Source organism: Tenrec ecaudatus, chromosome 9 (genome assembly GCF_050624435.1).
Source record: "Tenrec ecaudatus isolate mTenEca1 chromosome 9, mTenEca1.hap1, whole genome shotgun sequence".
NCBI classification, from domain to species: Eukaryota; Metazoa; Chordata; class Mammalia; order Afrosoricida; family Tenrecidae; genus Tenrec; species Tenrec ecaudatus.
The window spans coordinates 35,416,200-35,436,650 of NC_134538.1; the positions used below are offsets into that span (position 1 = coordinate 35,416,200).

Sequence of the window (20,451 nt, forward strand, 5' to 3'; positions counted from 1 at the left end):
TGTACTCTGGCCACGATATCAGGAGAGACTAGTCACTGGGAAAAGGTCATCATGCTTGGTAGAGTAGAAGGATAGTTAAAAAGAGGAAGCCTCTCAGCAAGACAGAATGACTTGGTGGCTGCAGCAATGGGCTCAAATATGACAACACTTTTGAAGGTGGCACAGGATCAGGCAGTATTTCCTTCGGTGGTGCACAGGATTGCTATGAGTTGCAGCTGGCTTGATGCACGGAACAACCACACACAACCGACATCCAAACTTGTTACCAGTGATTAGGAAGGACTCCTAGAGACCCTCCGGGACAGAGCAGAGCTGCCCTATCTATAGGGTGTCCAAGGCTGTAAGCATTACAGAAGCAGACTGCCGCATCTTTTCCCCACAGGGAGGTTCGAACTGTTGACCTTTTGACTAGCAGCTTAGCTCTTAACCACGACGCTACCAAGGCTACTTAATCAAACGCATAAAACATAGTACATTAAACGTTGCAAAAGAATGTGGTTTGTGACCAAAATTTTTAATGCCTAATTCAAGAAAGTGGAAAAGATAAAAAAAAAACAAAAACCAAAGTAATGCTATAGCCCAAGAAATTAAATTAAAGCTCTTACTTAGAGATTTTTAAACTTTAATTTGAAAACAGAATTAACCTTATATGGAGATATTGTAAGCTCAACCGAGAACGTATTATTTTATTGGCAGCTAGGGTGGTACAGGTATGGAGGCAGGCATATCCGATTGCCGCAAGGAAGGGGTCAGCCAAGCCTCTCTGGTGCATCCTGCATTCCCTACTCCAGTGAATCTTCCCTACATCTCTGCTGGGTTCAGTAGTTCCTACACGGAGCTCACAGGCAATACTCACCAATAAGGGGTTACTACAAATCAGGATTGGCAAACAGTAAGGATATAGTCACTGGTCTTCTCAGCCAACAGCCAAGTCTCTCTCCATTCTCAGTGTCTCGGTCACATGGTCTCTTGGCCTTTGCCTTCTTTTCCAGGAAGTCAGCCCACTTGTCACTCGGTCCCACAGTTCCGTAGCTTGGAACTGGTAAGGAGCTCCGCGTTGCTCCTGGGAGTCTCTGTACCACAGTCTGGATGCATCTGGTCTCAGCAGCCTCCACCTCTTCAGACAGGGATCTTGAGGGCGCTCTTCCAAGGTCTTCAGGCTTTGTCTCTCTGTTGCTGCTTCAAAGAAGGCTCCTCCTTACAGCCAGGGGGATGGCAGTAAACACTGACCAGTCCTCTCCGCCAGTGCCACACACCCCCTACGCACAGAGTCCCACCCCATCAACCCGGGGGGAGCCACAAGGCTTGAGTAGAAGAAGCATATTGTGAAATCTCACTCCACCACAGCTAGCAACATATTGAAGGAGCTTTAGTACCAGTGTTGGGTGTTAGATTACTAACTACACGGTCAGTTATTCAAACCCAACGATCAATCCTCAGGAGAAAGAAGAGACCATCTGTTCCAGTAAAAATGGAATCTCCATAAAGATGGAGAACCCTCTACAGCAGTGGTTCTCAACCTGTGGGTCGTGACCCCTTTGGGGGGGTTGAATAATGCTTTCACAGGGTCGCTATGGGAAAACACATAAAACATTTCACAATATGGAATTTCATTTTGTGATTAATCACTATGCTTTAATTATGTTTAAATATGTTCAATTTGTAACAATGAAAATACACCCTGCCTAGTCATAATAGTAGCAAAATGACAGTGATGAAGTAGCAACGAACATAATGTTATGGTTGGGGGTCAGCACACCCTGAGGAACTGTATGACAGGGTCGCGGCAGTAGGAAGGCTGAGAACCACTACTCTGCAGGGTTCCTGTATGATTGGAATCAACTCGTTCCCAGTAGGTTTGTTTGCTTGGTTGGTTTCGGGGTAACAGTGAGGGCGGTGGTAGAATTCTCATCTTCCGTGCAGGAAACGTAAGTTTGATTTCCGGTCAAAATACCTTAAGTGCATCCGTTTCCCATCTGTTAGCGAAGCTATCATACTGAACAGGTTTAAATGGAGTTTACCCAGTCTGATTAGGAAGAAAGGTCTCGTGATCCACCTCTAACGAGCAGCCGATAAAAACCCTGTGTGTGGTCCACTCCAAAACCCATGATGGGAACAGAGCAGGCGCTGCTGCCTTCAGCCCTGTTGTGTATGGCGGTGTCAAGGGCCAAGGCCAGCCCATGGCAGCTATCAATGACCCCACATTGGGCTCTCGGAGGAACCAGTGTGTGTTAGTTTGAGGCGCCTCGGGGGTCAACACCGTTGCAGCAGAATACCGGATCTTTTCTAAAGAAAGGGAGTCGATCTATCCTTAGAGACACATGAGGGAAGATACCGATTGGGAGATGTTTTCCATGAGTAATAAAGCTGGGGACATAAGGAAAAAACACATTTGAGGAAGAGGCAAAACTCTTCTTTTGACTTTAGGCTTTACAGCTAAATAGAGACCCGTTTTTGTTTTCTTTTTAATTAATGAATACATTTAATTTACCTATATAACATCACTTACCTTTTCTTGAATTCCATATATCCTATTAAAACTAGTAATATTTTACATTTCAGTTTGTTTTTGTCCAAAGTGTAAGATTATAAAAAATAAGTTCATAAAATGAATGTTGAAAAAGAGTTAATATTACTGTCAAAAATAATTAAAGAAAAAGTACACTTTTAAAAGCTCTACTACCTAGAGGGTTTAAGTGGAACTTTTCTATGAACCTAGAAGATTTCCAATGGAATTTGTTTTAGAGGAGTCAATTTATTATAAACATAATTAAAACACAATTATACAATTTAAAACTCCCGGACCTTGAGCCGGGTTGATAGCTGGCGGGCTCGGCCTGGTGGCCCCGGGTGCTGCGCGCCCAGGTCCACTCCGCGCGGAGCATCTCCAGACCATGGAATGCGTCCTTGCGCTCACCTTCCTTCTTCCTGTGTTTCTTCCTGCGGTCCAGCTGTGTCCTGTCGCACCTGTAGAACTTCAAGAAGCAGGAGTGAGGGGCCGGCCCTGACCCCAACCTGTCTGATCATGTTTCCTGCATTCCTGGACCGTGTCCTTCCGTTGTGGCGATCATGTCTGCAACCGTGACCACCCCGTGATCCCTGGAGGACCACATGCATCAGCTTGCAAGGCTCCACTCAGGGCCCTACCTCGTAACAATAAAGGCGACCGAAACCTTTAAACAAACAAACAAAAAATAATTTAAAAAATAAAATAATTTAAACCTATGCATATTATAAATATTTATACATATTACATACACATTCGAAAAAATATAAAAATACTATAAAAGACAGTTAAAACACTTCAAAATTTTGCATTTTGTTGAAATTGCAAAATCATCTCATTTTAAAGGAATTAATGGTAACAGAAAATAAATATTAAAAAAATAACATTGACCAGTGAATTTTTTTTAATTTCAAGTAGATTCCCAAAGTATTGCTTAATTTCCCACTTTTACAAAAAAAATTTTGTGTACACATTTAGTTTTATTGTAACAAAGCAACTTGTACACTTTTAACGTTAAAGACAGCATCTTTCCTTTCCAGTGAAACAAAAGAAAAATTTTAAATAAACAGGAACAAAATTACAATAGAGAATGTCAATTCCAAAGAAGATCCTACAGGGTCTACTGATTCTCCCATCGAGTGGCAGGGCTCAAGTCATCATTAGGAGAGCATTTTATTTTAAAAGTGTCATCTTAAACTGCAAGGCTATCCGTTAAACATCACAATTAAGCATGCCAAAGGAGAAGCCCATGTTTTCAAAATGCCACTTAACCCACCCAAACATCTCAAACCCACCCTTTGCTGACCTTCTATAACCCCCTTTTTTAAAGTTGTTTTTCCTTTTTTTTTAAACAAGAGAAGTAGACAGATATATGTTGGTAAATGCTAACTGTCCATATTCACATAGAGACACAGTGTAATCTCTGAGCCCAATGTACAGAGGAAGGAGGAAAGAAGCTACAGGGGCCGAGCACCCTCCAGCTGCCAGCAGGGCCAAGGGAGCAGAGGGTTTTGTTTTCCCACAGAGCACGGTGGTGTGTTGATTCCATAGTTTTTGTTGAGACAGGAAGGGACAAAAATTAATTTGAACACAAGGGGGTAGAGGTTCTTTTCCACTGTATTCTGCACAAGGCATTATTCCCTCCACCCCCAAATAAGTTGAGAACCATGGTGTAGAGAAAAGAGACCTCAAGAACAGGGTGATTGAGCACAAGAGGAAGAAAACAAAAACAAAAAAAGACTGCAACTTGCTCCCAGGGATTGAAGAAAATTAAAAAGGTTGGAATCCATTAGTGTTCTGTTAGTCATCCTCTCCTCCATCCTCCTCTCCTTCCTCTCCCTTGTCATCATCTTCATCTTCTTCCCCTTCGTCTTCATCCCCTTCTTCATCAATATCTTCTAAACCCTTCTTCTTCTTCTTCTTCTTCATCTTCTTCACCTTCACTTTCCTCATCATCCATATCAGGAACCAAATAGTGCTGTAATGGATTTGGCCAGATATCATCTTTGATGACCTCTCCTAATTCATCGGCGCCGGCATCAGACTGGTCGGTAAACCAGGTAAAGACACTCTCAGGTCCGTCATGCTGCCCCTTCCTGCTAGCTTTGTTCTGTGTTTGACTGGAATGTTTCGTCAAGTCCTTTCCAGATTTCCATTTGATTTCAGTTGATTTTGAAGATGGATCACCACTATCATTCAGATGAAATTCTTTGGAGAGAACTTTATTTTCAAAGTAAGGATTTTCATCAAAATAAAAATCTATTTTGTAACCTGATTTAATATCTTCAAATTCTGTCACTTCAGCTCTGGTCAAATAATGCAGAGCCTCTTCATCCTCAAGCAATGCAGACACATGCGCATGGTTGACAAATGTTGTTACCCCAAAATTTGGGATTTTGGCGATCAATTCTGACCTCTTCTGAAAGAATGGTTGGCAGAGTTTGTTATATTTCTGTTCTGCTTTCAAAATCTCCTCACTGGCTTGTTCATTAAGTCTGTCTATTTCATTTTGTACCTCATCAATATGTTCAATTGCTTCCAGCTGTTCTTTTTCTTCCTTGGGGGGGGCCGGGGTCTCCTGCACCTTAGGCTTCTTCATTTGCGGCAGGCTTGAAGACTGGCGGTTAGGGGCCATGCTGCTTGCTGTCTGCCAGCAGAGCCCAAGGAACGTGCCAAAGAGCCGCTGGCCTCCCGTGGAAACTGCCACAAAATTGCCAACACTTGTCTGTCAGTTTGTTGATGTTTGCTGTGATTCTAAAAGCTACGTCATTGGTATTTCAAATGCCAGGAGGGTCACCCAACGTGAACAGGTTTCTGAAGTTTCCAGACTAAGAACAGACAAGGAAGAAGTCTCCACTTCGGTGGAAGAAGCCGCTGAAATTCTATGCATAACATTGAAGCATTGTCAGATACTGAAAGCTTAAACCAGTGATTCTCAAACTTCCCAATGCCAGGACCCTTTAATACAGTTCCTCATATTGTGGTGACCCCCAACCATAAAATTGTTTTGTTGCTACTTCATACTGTCATTTTGCTACTATTATGAATCATAATGTAAATATCTGATATTCAGGATGTATTTTCATTGCTACAAATTGAACATAATTAAAGAATAGTGGTTAATCACAAAACAATATGTTATTATATATTGTGAAATATTTATTTCTAATGACAAATAAATGAAATTTTGTCTTGAAGCACGGTGTAGCAGGGGTAAGTCTTCATGCCTGGTACTCGTATGTGGGTGGATCTGCATGGGGGCAGACCCAGCTGGAGAGGGATAGAGGAGCGGTGTCTCAGTTCCTAAGACCATCAGAAATATGTGTTTTCTGTTGGTGTCAGGCGATCCCTGTGAAAGAGACGTTCGACCCCCCCAAAGGGGTCGTGACTCACAGGTTAAGAACTGCTGGCTTGAACAAAGGAAGCAGCATACTATCAGAGATAGTGCCAGACTATGGGCCCCTCAGGTCTTGAGGACAAGCAAAATGTGATTGAAGAAGAGCTGATTTCTTGGGGTGTAGACCATGGTGATGTGAATCTGGTAAAGTCTGTGGGGGTGGAGCCTATGGGATCTTCGTTTGCTGATAGGGTACAACTCAAGGTGAGGAGCAACAGATGCCAAAATCTTCTACTGATCAGGGATGTGTGAAGTAGGAATTTAGGGAAATGGAAATGGTCAAAAATGAAATGAAATTCATAAAGAGCAATACCCTAGACATTAATGAGCTGAAATGGACTGGTATTGGCCATTTTGAATTTGAAAATCATGTGATCTACTGTGACAGGAATAACACAATCAAGAGGAATGGTATGGCATTCTTTGTCAGAAAGGATCTTGTTAAATCCATCATGAAGTACAATGCTCTCTGTGATAGGATTCTATCTGTCTCCAGGTAAATCCAATCAATACCATCAGATTTATGCACCAACCACAAAAGTTAGTGATGAAGAAACTTAAGAATTCTACCAACTTCCTCAGACTGAAATTGATCAAACAGGGAATCAAGATGCACTGATTGGAATGCATCTTGGTGCATTGGTGGTTGGAATGTAAACGTTCGATACAAAGAGGAAAGAACAGTCGTTGGAAAATATGGATTTGGTAATAGAAATTAAGCTGAAGATCACATGATAGGCTTTTGCAAAACCAACAACTTGTTCATAGCTACCTTTTTCAACAACACAAAAGTTGACTATAACATGGAATTCCCCAGAGGAGATACACATAAATCAAAATAACTATATCTGTGGGAAGACACTATGGAGAAAAATTCAGCAGCTAGAACCAGGTCATGAGCTGACTGTGGAATAGACCACAAATTGCTCATATGTAAGTTCAGGTAGAAGTTGAAGAAAATTAAAACAAATCTATGAGAGCCAAAATATGACCTCAGTTCCTCTCTCATCTGACATTCCAGACCATCTCAAGAACAGATCTGATGCATTGAATAGAAGACCTAATGAACGGTGAGAGGACATCAAGACCATCATTCGTGAAGAAAGTGAATCATTAAAAAGACAGGAAAGAAAGATCAAAGTGGACATCAAAAGCAACTCTGAAATATACTCTTAATCATAGAATAGCTAAAGCAAATAGAAGAAAGGATAAAGTCAAAGAGCTGAATAGAAAATTTCAAAGAGCAGCTTGAGAAAAAAAATATTATAATGAAATGTTCAATGAAGACTCAGCATGATAGTGGGACAAGAGGAAAGTCAAAGGAAATAGAGGAAAGAGCTAGGAGGCAAAGGGCATATATAGAGGTCTAAATAAAGACATTTACATATGCAAATATATTTATATATGAGGATGGGGAAATAGACCTATGAGTCTATATTTATAGGTTTAGTATTAAGGTAGCAGAAGGACATTGGGCCTCCACTCAAGTACTCCCTCAATGCAAGAATACTTTCTTCTATTAAATTGGCATTCTATGGTGCTCACCTTCCTGACACAACCACTGAAGACAAAGCGGGTGAATAAGCAAATGAAGAAAGCTGATGGTGCCCAGCTATCAAAAGATATAGCGTCTGGGGTCTTAAAGGCTTGAAGGTAAACAAGTGGCCATCTAGCTCAGAAGCAACAAAGCCCACATGGAAGAAGCACACCAGCCTGTGTGATCACATGGTGTTGAAGGGATGAGGTATCAGGCATCAAAGAACAAAAAAATCATATCATTGTTTGGTTACCTCCACGATATGATCACTGAAGACAAATGGGTGCATAAGCAAATGTGGCGAAGAAAGCTGATGGTGCCCAGCTATCAAAAGATATAGCGTCTTGTGTCTTAAAGGCTTGAAGGTAAACAAGTGGCCATCTAGCTCAGAAGCAGCAAAGCCCTCATGGAAGAAGCACACCAGCCTGTGTGATCATGAGGTGTCGAAGGGATCAGGTATCAGGCATCATCAGAACAAAAATCTTATCATAGTGAATGAGGTGGGGAGTGTGAAGTGGCCACTGGACATCCCCTTACAGAAGTGTCTCAGGGAGATGAGCCAGTCAGGGTGCGATGTAGCAACGATGAAACATACAATTTTCCTCTAGTTCCTAAATGCTTCTTCCTCCCTCACTATCATGATCCCAATTCTACCTTACAAATCTAGCTAGACCAGAGGATGTACACTGGTACAGATAGGAACTGGAAACACAGGGAATCCAGGGTGGATGATCCCTTCAGGACCAGTGGTGTGAGTGACGACACTGGGAGGGTAGAAGGAGGATAGGTTGGAAAGGGGGAACCAAGAATCTACATGTGACCTCCTCCCCGGGGGGACAGACAACAGAAAAGTAGGTGAAGGGAGACGTCAGACACAGCAAGATATGACAAAATAATAATTTATGAATTATCAAGGGTTCATGAGGGAGGTGGGAGCAGGGAGGGAGGGGAAAAATGAGGAGTTGATGCCAGGGGCTTAGGTGGAGAGCAAATGTTTTGAGAATGATGAGGCAATGAATGTACAAATATGCTTTACACAATTGATGTATGTGTGGATTGTGATAAGAGTTGTATAAGTCCCTAATAAAACAATTTAAAGAATTTTTTAAGAAAGAAAGGGATAGGAACTCACGACACACAGAATCCAGGAACAGGAGTGGGAATAGTTATAGCAGAAGGGTAGGGGAAAGAGGGGGAGAGGAAGGGAGAAAGGGGGAACCGATCACAATGATCGACACATCACTATACACCCCTCTCCAGGGAGAGGAACAACAGAAAACATGGGGGAAGGGAGACAGCAGTCAATGTGAGAGATGAAACTAATAACAATGCACAATCTATCAGGGGGTTATGAGGGAGAGGAAGGGGGAAACAAAAGAGCTAATATCAAGGACTCAATAGAAAGTAAATGTCTAGAAAAGAATGAAGGCAACATATGTACAAATATGCCTGATTCAACTGATGTATGGATTGTGATAAGAATTGTACGAGCCCTCAATAAAATGATTTTAAGAAAAAAGAAACAAATGTTCAAAGACCTTGAAACCTTTCAGAGAACATGCTCAGCATATCTTAAACTGAAAGAACTCAAGAAAAAATTCAAGCTTCAAGTTTCGATGCTGAAAGATTTTATGGACAAAATATTGAATGACGCAGGAAGCATCAAAGAAGATGGAAAGAATACAGTCAGTGTACCAAAAAGAAATAGTCAATCTCCCATTTCAGGAGGTAGCCACAAACAAGGCTTCAGGAATCAATGGAATTCCAATAGAAATGTTTCAGCAAGCTGTAGAAGCACTGGAAGAACTCATTGGTCTATGCCAGGAAATTTGGAAGACATTTACTTGGTCAACTAACTGGAAGAGATCCATATGTGTGCCCATTCCAAAGAAAGATGACCCAACAGAATGCTCAAACTATAGAACAATATCATTGATAACGCTTACAAGTAAAACTTTGCTGAAGATCATCCAACAACAGTCGCACTAGTACATTGACAGGGAGCTGCCAGAAGTTCAGGCTGGATTCAGAAGAGGACTTGGAACAAGTTAGATGTCTGCTGGATCTTGGCTCAAAGCAGAGAGTACCAGAAAGGTGTGTATTTGTGTTTCATCGGCTGTGCAAAGGCATTCGACAGTGTAGGCCATAAGAAACTGTGCATAACCTTGAGAAGAATGGGAATTCCACATTTCATCATGCTCCTGCAGAACTTGTACGTGGATCAAGAGGTAGTTGTGTCACCAGAACAAGGGCATAATGTATGGTTTAAAATCAGGACAGGTGTGCATCATGATTGTAGCCTTTCACCATATTTGGTCAATCGGTGTGCTGAGCAAATAACCAGAGAAGCTCGGTTATACGAAGAAGGATGCTATATTAGGACTGGAGGGAGGTTTATAGCAATCTGCAATATGCAGATGACACAACCTTGCTTGCTGAAAGTAAGGAGGACTTGACGCACTGATGAAGATCAAGGATTGCAGCCTTCAGTGTAGATGGCAACTCAAAGAAGGCCCAAATCCTCACAACTGGACCGATAAGTAACATGATAAATGGAGAAAAGCTTGAAGTTGTCAAGGATTTTGTCTTGCTGGTATCCACAATCAATGCTCCTGGACACAACAGTCAGATCAAAAGCTATTGCACTGAGTCGATCTGCTGCAGAAGACCTCTCTAGATTCTTGATGCACAAGGATGCGCATTTAGAGGACTAAGGTGCACCTGACCTCTTTTTTTTTAAAACACTTTTTAAAAAAATCATTGTATTACGGGCTCATACAACTCTTATCACATTCCATACATACATCGATTGTGTAAAGCACATTTGTACATTCATTGCCCTCATCGTTCTCAAAACATTTGCTCTCCACTTAAGGCCAAAATACTTTTTAAATGTTTCATGATTTTGTGAGCCACGTATTCAAGTAAGGTTGATGCATCTGTTTCCACATGGCATTCATGAAGGTCATTGGGTGGCATTTCATGCCATTGCCTTGAGAATGGGTAACAGGTTAGTCTCAAATTCACCCCCAGCAATTCCTCCTCCTGAAGTCTCAGGACCCTTCTACTTGATCATCTCTACAAGGTGGCCAGGTTCCTTACCTGGCAGCTCAAGGCTCTGAGAAAGTGTTTCATCCATTGAGGCTGGAGAAATCCTCAGCGATCACCTATAAACTTTAAACTGGAATTATCCTACAAAGCCATCATTAAACAAAATAACAGCGTAGCCCAAGTGTTTGCCTCTAGTGTATCACCCTTATAAAGATCTTTCTATACTGTAACTGACGACAGCTAAACTAAAGCACAGCAACAGCTGGAAAGGCAACAGTCTCAATGAGTGGCGATGGCACAGCATCGATGGAGGGAGGGTGGTTTCAAGAGACCAAAGGAGAAGCAGCAAGGCTTCTTCTGACCTGTGCTCAGAAGTCCTGCTGTTTCATGGGCCCCATCACAGTTGATAGCTTACAACTAAGTCATAGTGACAGCCCACCTTCAAGGACTGGTGAATAGAAACAGGAGGCATGATTCCTTGGGGACCACCTTTGGATATTTGTCACTATAAATGTGGAATAATCCCCAAGGTATGTTGTTAAGCGAAAAAACAAAGGTGCAGAACATGGTGTACAGCATCAGACATTGGTGTAAAAAGGAGGTGTGTGTGTGTGTGTGTGTGTGTGTGAGTGTGTGTGCGTGCGCGCTATACCTCTAAAAGGCTGAGTCCCAGGAGAAGGAGGAGGTCAAACATACCTGAGCCCTCCAGCCTGTTCACCAATTCTGACCTGGCCGCCCCTCCCAGAGCCCTCTCTACTTCTCTACTGGGTGCACTAATCGTGTGCAGTGGTCTCACAGAATTCATGATATTTATGATAATACTCATGCCTGTGGGGTTTATTAGTGAAGTGCCAGCTTACAACTTGGGAGCAAAACCAGTAAGCCACGACTTAGGGAGAGGATCAAGAAGCATGTAGGCCAACCTCCCTTCGTCATGCAGGCCTCCTCTCACGGTCCTCGTTGCCTGGCCCCTGCCCAGCTCAGGTGAGAGTTACAAAGCTCATTTAGCTCTGCCGAAAGTGCCTGAGGCACCTCATTCTACCAGCAAGCCTCTTGTCTTTCCCCAAATCTAGCAGGTTCTCGGCACAGTGACCCTGGGTCCAAAGGAGGACACACTTGCTCCCAGCTCTTCTTCCTGGGTGACAGTGAGCTCCCTTCGTCTCTGGTAAGGGAAAAAGTGATGCAGGCCACACCTCCAGGAAACTCCCAGCCATGAGATTAAAGCTGAGACATGAGTCAGCGCATTGCATCTCACACACACACACACACACACACACACACACACACACACACACACTCCTGTAAAACAAATGGGCTGTCACATTAGATCGCTTCAGGGAGAATGGTCTCAACATTTCCTAACTGTCACACCACTGAGAATCCTGGCCCAGCCAAGCTGACATACACTTCAATCCATAACGGCAGCAGATGCAAACTAGAACGTGAAGACTTTTTGAACCAGGATCTGAAGAAGATAGAGGTTCAGGGAGCAATTTTTTCTCTGAATGATGCTTCTCCATTCAGGAGAAGATGGCTTCTAAAGTTTGATCAACTCAGAAACACTTTTGTCAGCATCGGAGATCTCGAGTACTTGAGTTAATTCAAATCCATTAAGTGCACCAAGTAAAACTAACACTACACAGAGATGGGCAGACAGGTCATCAACAGACAAGTGGGAAAACAAGATGTGGTCTAACCCTGCAGTTGAATGCTACACAGTCCTAAAGAGGAAGGGAGTCCTGAATATGTTCCCACGTGAAAGATCCTTGAAGACCTCATGTTAAGTGAAATAAGGCAGACTCAAAAGGACAAATAAGGTATGACCCAGCTTATATGGAGCATCTCTTACTCTCATAACACGCTGCCCTTGAGTTGATTCTGGTTCATAGCAAGCCTGCCTACAGGACAGAGTAGAACTGCCGCTCTGGCTTTCTGTGATTATAACTTTCTAGGGGAGTAGAAAGCCTCATCTTTCTCACGAGGAGTGGCTGGTGGTTTTGAACTGCTGATCTTGCAGGCAGCAGCCAGTGCATAACCCACCAGGGCTCCTTATATGAATATCTAGATTAGGCAAAGGCATAGAGGCAATAGCTCATTGGTGGTTCCCAGAGACTGGAATGGGGAGGCTACAGAGAGGGAGCTGGGGAGTCATGGCTGAAGGAGTACTGAGGCTGTGTCTGGTGTGAGGAGATGCTTTTGGAAATAGAGAGTGGTGAGAGTTGCACAACATGGTGAATGTAATTAATTCTACCAGATTATATATAATTATATGCACCAAGTCAAACTAAGTTTTATATGATTTATTTATAATCTGGTAGCATTAATATATATACATCAATACACACATATAGTTGAAATGACCTATATATATGATCATTATATATATATATATTGTGTGTATATAGGGCATATATTATATATAAGTGCATATACATTTTTCCACAATAAGTTTTTTTTATCTTTTTTTAAATTTTTTAATTTTATTTATTTTTTTACATTTTATTAGGGGCTCATACAACTCTTATCACAATCCATACATATACATATACATACATCAATTGTATAAAACACATCCGTACATTCTTTGCCCTAATCATTTTCTTTTTTTTAAAAATCTTTTTATTGGGGCTCATAAGGCTCTTATCACAGTCTGTACATACATCAAATGAGCAAAGCACCCTTATACATTCGTTGCACTCATCACTCTCATAATTCACCTTCCACTTGGGTTCCTGGAATCAGCTCGGTTTCCCATTTTTTCCCCCCATCCCCCATCCCCCTCCCTCCCCGATCCCACCCCTGGTCCCTTGATAGTTTATAAATAATTATTATATCTTATCTTACACTCCCCGGCGTCTCCCCTCACCCGCCTCCCCCTTGCCAATCTCCCAGAGAGGAGGTTACACATAGATCTCCGAGATCGGTTCTCCCTTTCTACATGCCCTTCCCTCCTGGTGTCGCCACTCCCACCGCTGGTGTTGAAGGGTTCGTCTGTCCTAGATTCCCTGTGCCTCCAGATCCCCACTGCACCGCTGTACATCCTCTGGTACAACCAGCTCCGCAAGGCAAGGTAGGATTGGGGTCATGATGATTGGGAGGGGAGGAAGCGTTCAGGAACTAGAGGAAGGTTTTGAGTTTCATTGTTGTTACACTGAACCCTGTGTGGCCCATCTCCTCCTCACTACCCCTCTGGAAGGGGTGTTCAGCTCTCTACAGGTGGGCATTGGGTCCCCATCATGCACTCCCCCTCTTTCACGGTGATGTGATTCTCACCACCACCCCACCTTTGATGTTGGAGACCTGGTCTCCTCTGTCCTTCATGGTCACCTATGTTGGTGTGCTGCTTCCGTGTGGGCTCGGTTGCTTCTGGGCTAGATGGCCGCTTGTTTGCTTTCAAGCCTTTAAGTCCCCAGACGCTATATCTCTCAGTAGCCGGGCACCATCCGCCTTCTTCACCACTCTTGCTTATGCACACTTTCGTCTTCAGTCATTATGTGAGGAAGGTGATCACACAATGATTGTTTTTGTTCCTTTGTATCTGCTACATGGTCCATTCAACACCTTGTATTCGCTTAGGCCGTGTGCTTCTTCTCTGTGGGCTTTGTTGCTTCTGAGCTAGATGGCCGCTTATTTGCCTTCAAGCCTTTAAGACCCCAGACGCTATATCTTTTTTTGATAGCCGGGCATCATCAGCTTTCTTCACCACATTTGCTTACACACACGGCTGTCTTCAGTGATCATGTCGGGAAGATGGGTATCTTGCAATGGCTGCTTAGCAGGGCGAGGTGCTATTGTATTGGGGGATTCCACAATAAGTTTTTAAAGAAGCATTATTTTTTTACTGATAACACTCCTGATACATCATGAAAATGAAATGTTTACATAACTGTTTGTATGGCACTTACTTTATGAATATATATTTATACACACTCACATAAATTAAGTCACTTGCAGCAATAGACACCAAGGCAAAATCGATACTTATCTGTAGATGGTATCATAAGTGAGTTTTGCTTATTATGTGTGTATGTATTTGCATCTGTGTGTTTGCTGATCTTTCTGTAATAAGCCTTTATAGCTTTTCTAATAAGAAATAAAGTCCTAGTACTGATCCAGGAATAAACCAACAGATCAATGAATCAGGAGAGAAAATTGGAAAAGAGATTCAATAAATAGAAGAATCTGTTGTATTATCAAGGTAGATTTCACATCATGGTAGGGGAGACAGACAGCTCAATACATTTCATCGGTTCCAGTGGCTAACAATTTGGGTGATCAAGCTGAGCTTTCTGTTGTGGCTGGTAGATGCCACTGAGTTAGTTCTGACTTGTGGTAACTCTATGTACACTGCCCAGTCCTGTGCCTTGCTCACAATTGGCATTACGTTTGAGTCCATTGTTTCAGCCACTGTGTCAGTCCCTCTGGTTGAAGGTTTTCCACTTGTTCGCTGACCCTCTATTTTACCCTCTGCAACGTCTGGTCCCTTCCTGATGACGTGTTCGCAGTAAGCACCTCTCCATCCTCATTTCTAAGGGGAATTCTGGCTGCATTTCTTTAAAGCAGATGTACCTGTTCTTCTGACCATCCATGGAAATGTTCATATTCTTCAATAAACACTGTCATTCGGATGCATCCATTCTTCTCTGTGCTCCGTGGTCAGTGTCCAGTTTTCACATACAGTGTGCTAAAGGAACTCTCACAGTAAACAAACAAACAAACACAGAATGTTTAATCACATTGAGTGGGTAAAAACAGGTACATTTTAAAAGAAAATGTACGCAAGTACTTCCATACTCTTAAAGGACAGGTCTTTCTAACCCACAAGGACCCCTACTGTTGCCAAGCTGGGCACAAGAGGAGAAAGTGGCCGAGTTGGAAATATCAAAATACAATGTATGCATTTAAAAGGCCATCCCAAGTCCCCACCAATAACAACTATAACCTGCCTAGGGGGCGGGGGGCGGGGCAATGCACATGAAACGTGCACTGCCTAGTAATAAAACCTATACAACGTACCGGAGTATGTAAAAGCAGACCTGGGGAAAATGAAGTGCTCAGTGGAGGCTAGTAGAATTTATTCACCGCAGCTTTGCTTTTAATAGAACAAAGAGAGACAATCTAAATGTTCGTGACTAGATAAAGCCTTGTGATTGAGTGTCATGCAGTGGGTAAAAATAATACACTAGTTCTGTGTGTACTTCTGCTTCTCTTAGGCCTCTCAGCCCCTCCCAAGCCCGACCTGGGAGGAGGTGATAAGCTTGAAATGGACCCTGCTTAGAAGGGTGTAGGGTCAATGTGTTAAGAGGACATGCCCATGCGGGATCTTCCTGTGGGCTGCCTCCATCCACTGTCCTGTGGTTCTCCGAAGCTCACAGGCTAAGTTGGGGCGGGACTGGCCATACCTCACCTTCTGACCTTACACAGGGATTGCTTATCTACTCCATGTCTCCAGATGACCAGCCTCAGCTCATACTCTATGTCTGGTTCGATCCAGCTTCTACTCCACAGTCCTGAATGAGGCTGCGACAGCCAAGGCCTGATCTGTGAGTTCAGATCTTGTTAGGCCTCCTGACCAGAAAACAAAAGACAATGCATGCTCACGAGGTTGTGACATGACTGACCATTGGCAATGTGCGCTGGCAAGGTTGTGAGGTGACTGACAGGAACAATGCATGGTCATTACTTTGCAGCCTCCGGCTAGTGTCGCACCTTAGCAGCATGGTGCAGGATGAAACTGCTCCAAGAGCCCAAGGGTTAAACCTAGATGATGCAGACAGCAGAAGCCAACACAAACTAGCAAGGGAGACAGAGTAGCACCATGGTTACAATCCGATTTGTTGGGTTTTTTTTCTAACACTTAACTTTAGTAGAAGTTTCCATAGCCAATTAGTTTTCCAATCAATAATCCACAGAGGAAGAGTTCCCTAACATTGGTTGCAACCCCCACAATGTGTCAGCACTCTCCCTCTTTCGTCCCTGGGTTTCCTCATTTCTTGTTCCTGTCCCTCCTTGCCCTCTCATCTTGGGCTTTGGGCACATGCTGTCCTGTGAGTCGCATGTGGTCGGTTATTCTAGGAAGCATGTTCTTCATGGGCGTTAGTGTTTGCTTTATGGTGCTATGCTGACATCAAGAAGGGTCTGTAGTCTCAAGTTAGGCATTGACCCAGGGCAATGGTCTTTGGGGCTCCTCTAGTCTCTTTTCTTGGGGGGGGGATACAGAATGAATTTAATGAAATGAAGAGGAAGTCAATAGCTTTACTAGTCCTGGTGAAAGATGGTGGGGGAGGTGTACTAGTAATGAGGGGAAAAGGGAAGTTCAGAAACACGAAAGGGAAGCTGCTCCACTCTGAGAAGAGATGGAAGCAAGGGACTGTCATTCTTCATACGGAGCCTAGAGAGCGAGTCCCTAAAGGGGAATGACCCCCTTCTTGTTCCTTCTGAGACCCGATCAAGAGGAAGACTATGATGGATACAGGCAGTAGGTCTCGCTGATCACTTGTCTTTCTTAGCAGCATCCTCCTCTGCAACTCCCCCCTTACGGTTTTCATTTAGGCCTGGTGACTGAAGAGACTGGCCTTTTTAAAGAAAGCACAGTGTAGTCCATGGTGTAGAGTAAGCAAATGAGCATGCATCGTCCTCAGGCCACAGGGATTGGTTAGGGATGGATGTATATCTCAGGCTGACCTGAGCAGAGTGGATCTAAAGGGCTTATGCTGGGAGCCCCGTCACAAAGAACCCCCACTTAACGAGGGCACATGGAACCCCAGGAGCGCTGGCAGTCACGAGGTGGCCGGCCTTAAGGTGATCCTACAGAAAGTGGAGCATAAAGAATAAAATAAATTAGGTACTTTGACATAGACTGAGCTCCTGGATCAAGCTTCACCTGGAGCCAACCCTAACCTCTGAAGTTTACAGGTATCTGTGACAATAAAGCCTTTTGATTCTTAAGCCAGTTTGAGTTGGGTTTTTTTATGATTTAAAACCAAGATTCCTAAGCTTTACATCCATCATACTTATCCTACCTAGCCCTATCTTCCCACAGATTAGCACAGGGATCCAGGTAAGAAGGTCACTAGAGTTTTGTTAGTGACATAGAAGGCAAAGGTATCAAGCTGGCGGGGTCAGAGGCAAGACGAGGTGACTCAGCAGCTGTACAGAGAATGGGTCAAATGAGAAGCAAGTGCAAAGGGGCTTCTACTAAGCAGGCAGAGTTGACATATGTATGTATACACACTTAAATTCTCTTCCCCACCTTTCACGAGGGGGTTGCTTTGGGGTCCTTCCAGTCATGGGGTAAGGGACTTGGAAGCACATGCCCCTTGAAGCCTTTGCTATCCTGTGTGGCACTCTCTGCCTCTCCCTTTCCCAACGGAAGGGCCTCTTTTGGGGCTTCTACTGCCCTTGATGACACTCACTTTGGGGGTGACAATAATTTTCTCCCCTGCTTCTTTGGCATGTCGAGAACTAGAGCCCCTTACTCCTTTGGGAATAGCGCCATCTTCCTGACCCTGGGCAAGCACTGTCCCCCTCTCGGCCTCACCCTTTAGCCCTGTCCCCTCCGACCCTCCCGAGGAGTTGCTTGCCGCTCCAGAGCGCCATGTCTCCAGTGGTAACCTTGACCGGGCAGAGTCGGGGGCAGCTGCTGACTTCTCCGGGGTTAGAATTCCTTTCCCCCGCTTCCACCTGATTTTTATCGAGGACTCCCCCACCTTCTTTTGGCATCAGCTCCTACATCCTCTCCATCCTGCTTCGCTGCTTTTGTTGGCAGGCCCTGCCCCCTGGCCTCCCTCACAGGTCCTTCAGCGGTCCTCTTGACGCCCTTGTCATGGGGTCCCGGGTCGCTGGCTGTGCCTACCTCCCTGTTCTCCATGCTTCGGGCTGAGGGAGACCCACAGGTGGAGCTCACCAGTCCCAGGAAAAGGCGGGACAGCTGGTAAGGTCATGCTAATGATGGGCACTGCCGCCTGAGGAACCCCAGCCCTGCTGGGCAAAGGCAATGTAGCCACTTTTAAGGGGCCTTGAGAGAGCTTGGGGCCAGAATAGGTGGAGAGACTCGAATTGACTGGATATGTGAGCAAGAGGTCCGGGGGAGGAGCAGAGGGAGTCGAGCCACCAGGGACTTAGCTTGGGGGTCACTGGCTGCTGGGGCCGGGCTCTCGACTACACTCTTCTCCCGTTCTCCACGCCCTAGGGGGCCAGGCCCAGCCCGGGCTTCCAATTCCTTGGAAGGCTGGGCTGGTCCCTCTGATTTCTTCGGGTTCCGCCCTCCAGGTTCTCTACACCGCTCTTGGATTTCGATAACCGTTCTCGGGGGCCATGTTCATCTTCTTCAGCAAGCCCCATGGCCTGGAGCACATGCGCATGGGCGGATCTGGCAGAGATGAGGTGCTGCTGAAGCAGGAAGCGGGCGACCTCTACGATGGAACTGAAGGACCGTTTCAGGATTGGCTCTGGCCAGTCACAGGTCAGGGCGCAGGCTGCATCTACCAGTTCATCCCGCGGTGCCTGGGTCACTTCTGGGCCCATTTCTGGGCTCTCGGGGGCCCTTCAGGTCAAGTCCGGGCAGGGGTGGCATACATACCATGGGCTTTTTTCGTATGCCACTGTAGCAATATTTGGACTGGCCCTGGCCACCCAGCCTCCGGGCCTTGATGTCAGAAAAAATCTCTCTGATGGCTTTGCCAAAGTTGGCTGTGCTGAGTGGGCTGCAACAGGCGAGGCTCGTGCACAGTTTGCTTTGGCAGACAGGTGTCTGTGTGCTCTTCCAGGTGGTTGCGGATCCACTTATAAGCATAAATATACTCCTCGTCGCTGAGTGTGCTGGCCTCTGAGCTTTTGTCTCCAGTGCTGGGCCCTGAGGGGAGCTGAAGGTAGAGATACAGCTTGTCGTTGTCTGAGAATTTCTGTACATCTTGCAGAATCCCCTCCACTTTGTTCGCAAGGCCTTGGAAATGGTAGCTTGGAGCCTCTGAAGAAGGGTGGTGGGCTCACCCGCCTCCGCATTACCTGGGGGGGGGGGCCCTCGGGGAGCCCTCCCCCCAGCCTTCGGGCTCTTAGAATCAGGTTCGTCTTCTGTCATCCCAGCACGAGGGCTCGTAGCCACCTTCACTCCAGCCCAGCCCCACGGTTCTGGCTCGGCCGGCTCGTGCGTTGCTTTATTTTCTTTTTTCCTGAATCTCCTCTAGTCTCTTTCAGAGCAATGTCTGATATTTTTCTTTTGGCTTTTTTCAAAAATCCATTCTATTATTTCCTATTCTTAAGAGTGGTTGGTCTGGCTAGACCAGAGGATGTACACTGGTACAGATAGGAGCTGGAAACACAGGGAATCCAGGGTGGATGATCCCTTCAGGACCAGTGGTGAGAGTGACCATACTGGGAGGGTAGACGGAGAGTGGGTTGGAAAGGGGGAACAGATTACAAGAATCTACATGTGACCTCTTCCCTGGGGTATGGACAACAGAAAAGTGGGTGAAGGGAGATGTCGGACAGGGCATGATATGACAAAATAATAATTTATAAATTATCAAAGGTTCATGAGGGAGGGAGGAGCAGGGAGGGAGGGGGGAAAATGAGGCGCTGATGCCAGTGGCTTAAGTGGAGAGCAAATGTTTTGAGAATGATGAGGGCAATGAATGTACAAATATGCTTTACACAATTGATGTATGTATGAATTGTGATAAGAGTTGTATGAGCACTTAATAAAATGATTAAAGATAAACAAAACAAGAATAAAATTTTTAAGAGTGGTTGGTAGTGGGAACTGAGCACCATCTAGTTCTTCTGGTCTCAGGTTAGAACAGGCTTTTTTTGTTAATGGGCCATTCTTCCTTTGGACTAATTGCTTCCTTGAGGCTTTGGTTTTCTTGGTAGTTAGTTTTTTGTGCCAAACTGGCTGATAAACATGTGTGGGATTAATTGAAGGGCAGAGAGATAAATGGTTTGGCGAGCCTCGCCTTTCTT

At 44.6% G+C, this 20,451-nt stretch overlaps 1 protein-coding gene and 1 pseudogene across 1 annotated transcript; both read right to left on the reverse strand.

The window, feature by feature from the left end:
- Positions 1-4,394: 4,394 nt before the first annotated feature.
- On the reverse strand, positions 4,395-5,141 carry LOC142456322 (protein SET-like). The gene has a single exon (XM_075557477.1). It carries the CDS (start codon positions 5,139-5,141, stop codon positions 4,395-4,397), a length of 747 nt encoding a protein of 248 aa, XP_075413592.1.
- Positions 5,142-5,727: 586 nt separating this feature from the next.
- Positions 5,728-19,570, reverse strand: LOC142457219 (DNA-binding protein RFX5 pseudogene; annotated as a pseudogene).
- Between the last annotated feature and the right edge of the window lie 881 nt (positions 19,571-20,451).

Coding starts and splice junctions, on each gene's coding strand:
- LOC142456322 (XM_075557477.1), bottom strand. CDS start 5,141: ATGGCCCCTAACCGCCAGTCTTCAAGCCTGCCGCAAATGAAGAAGCCT.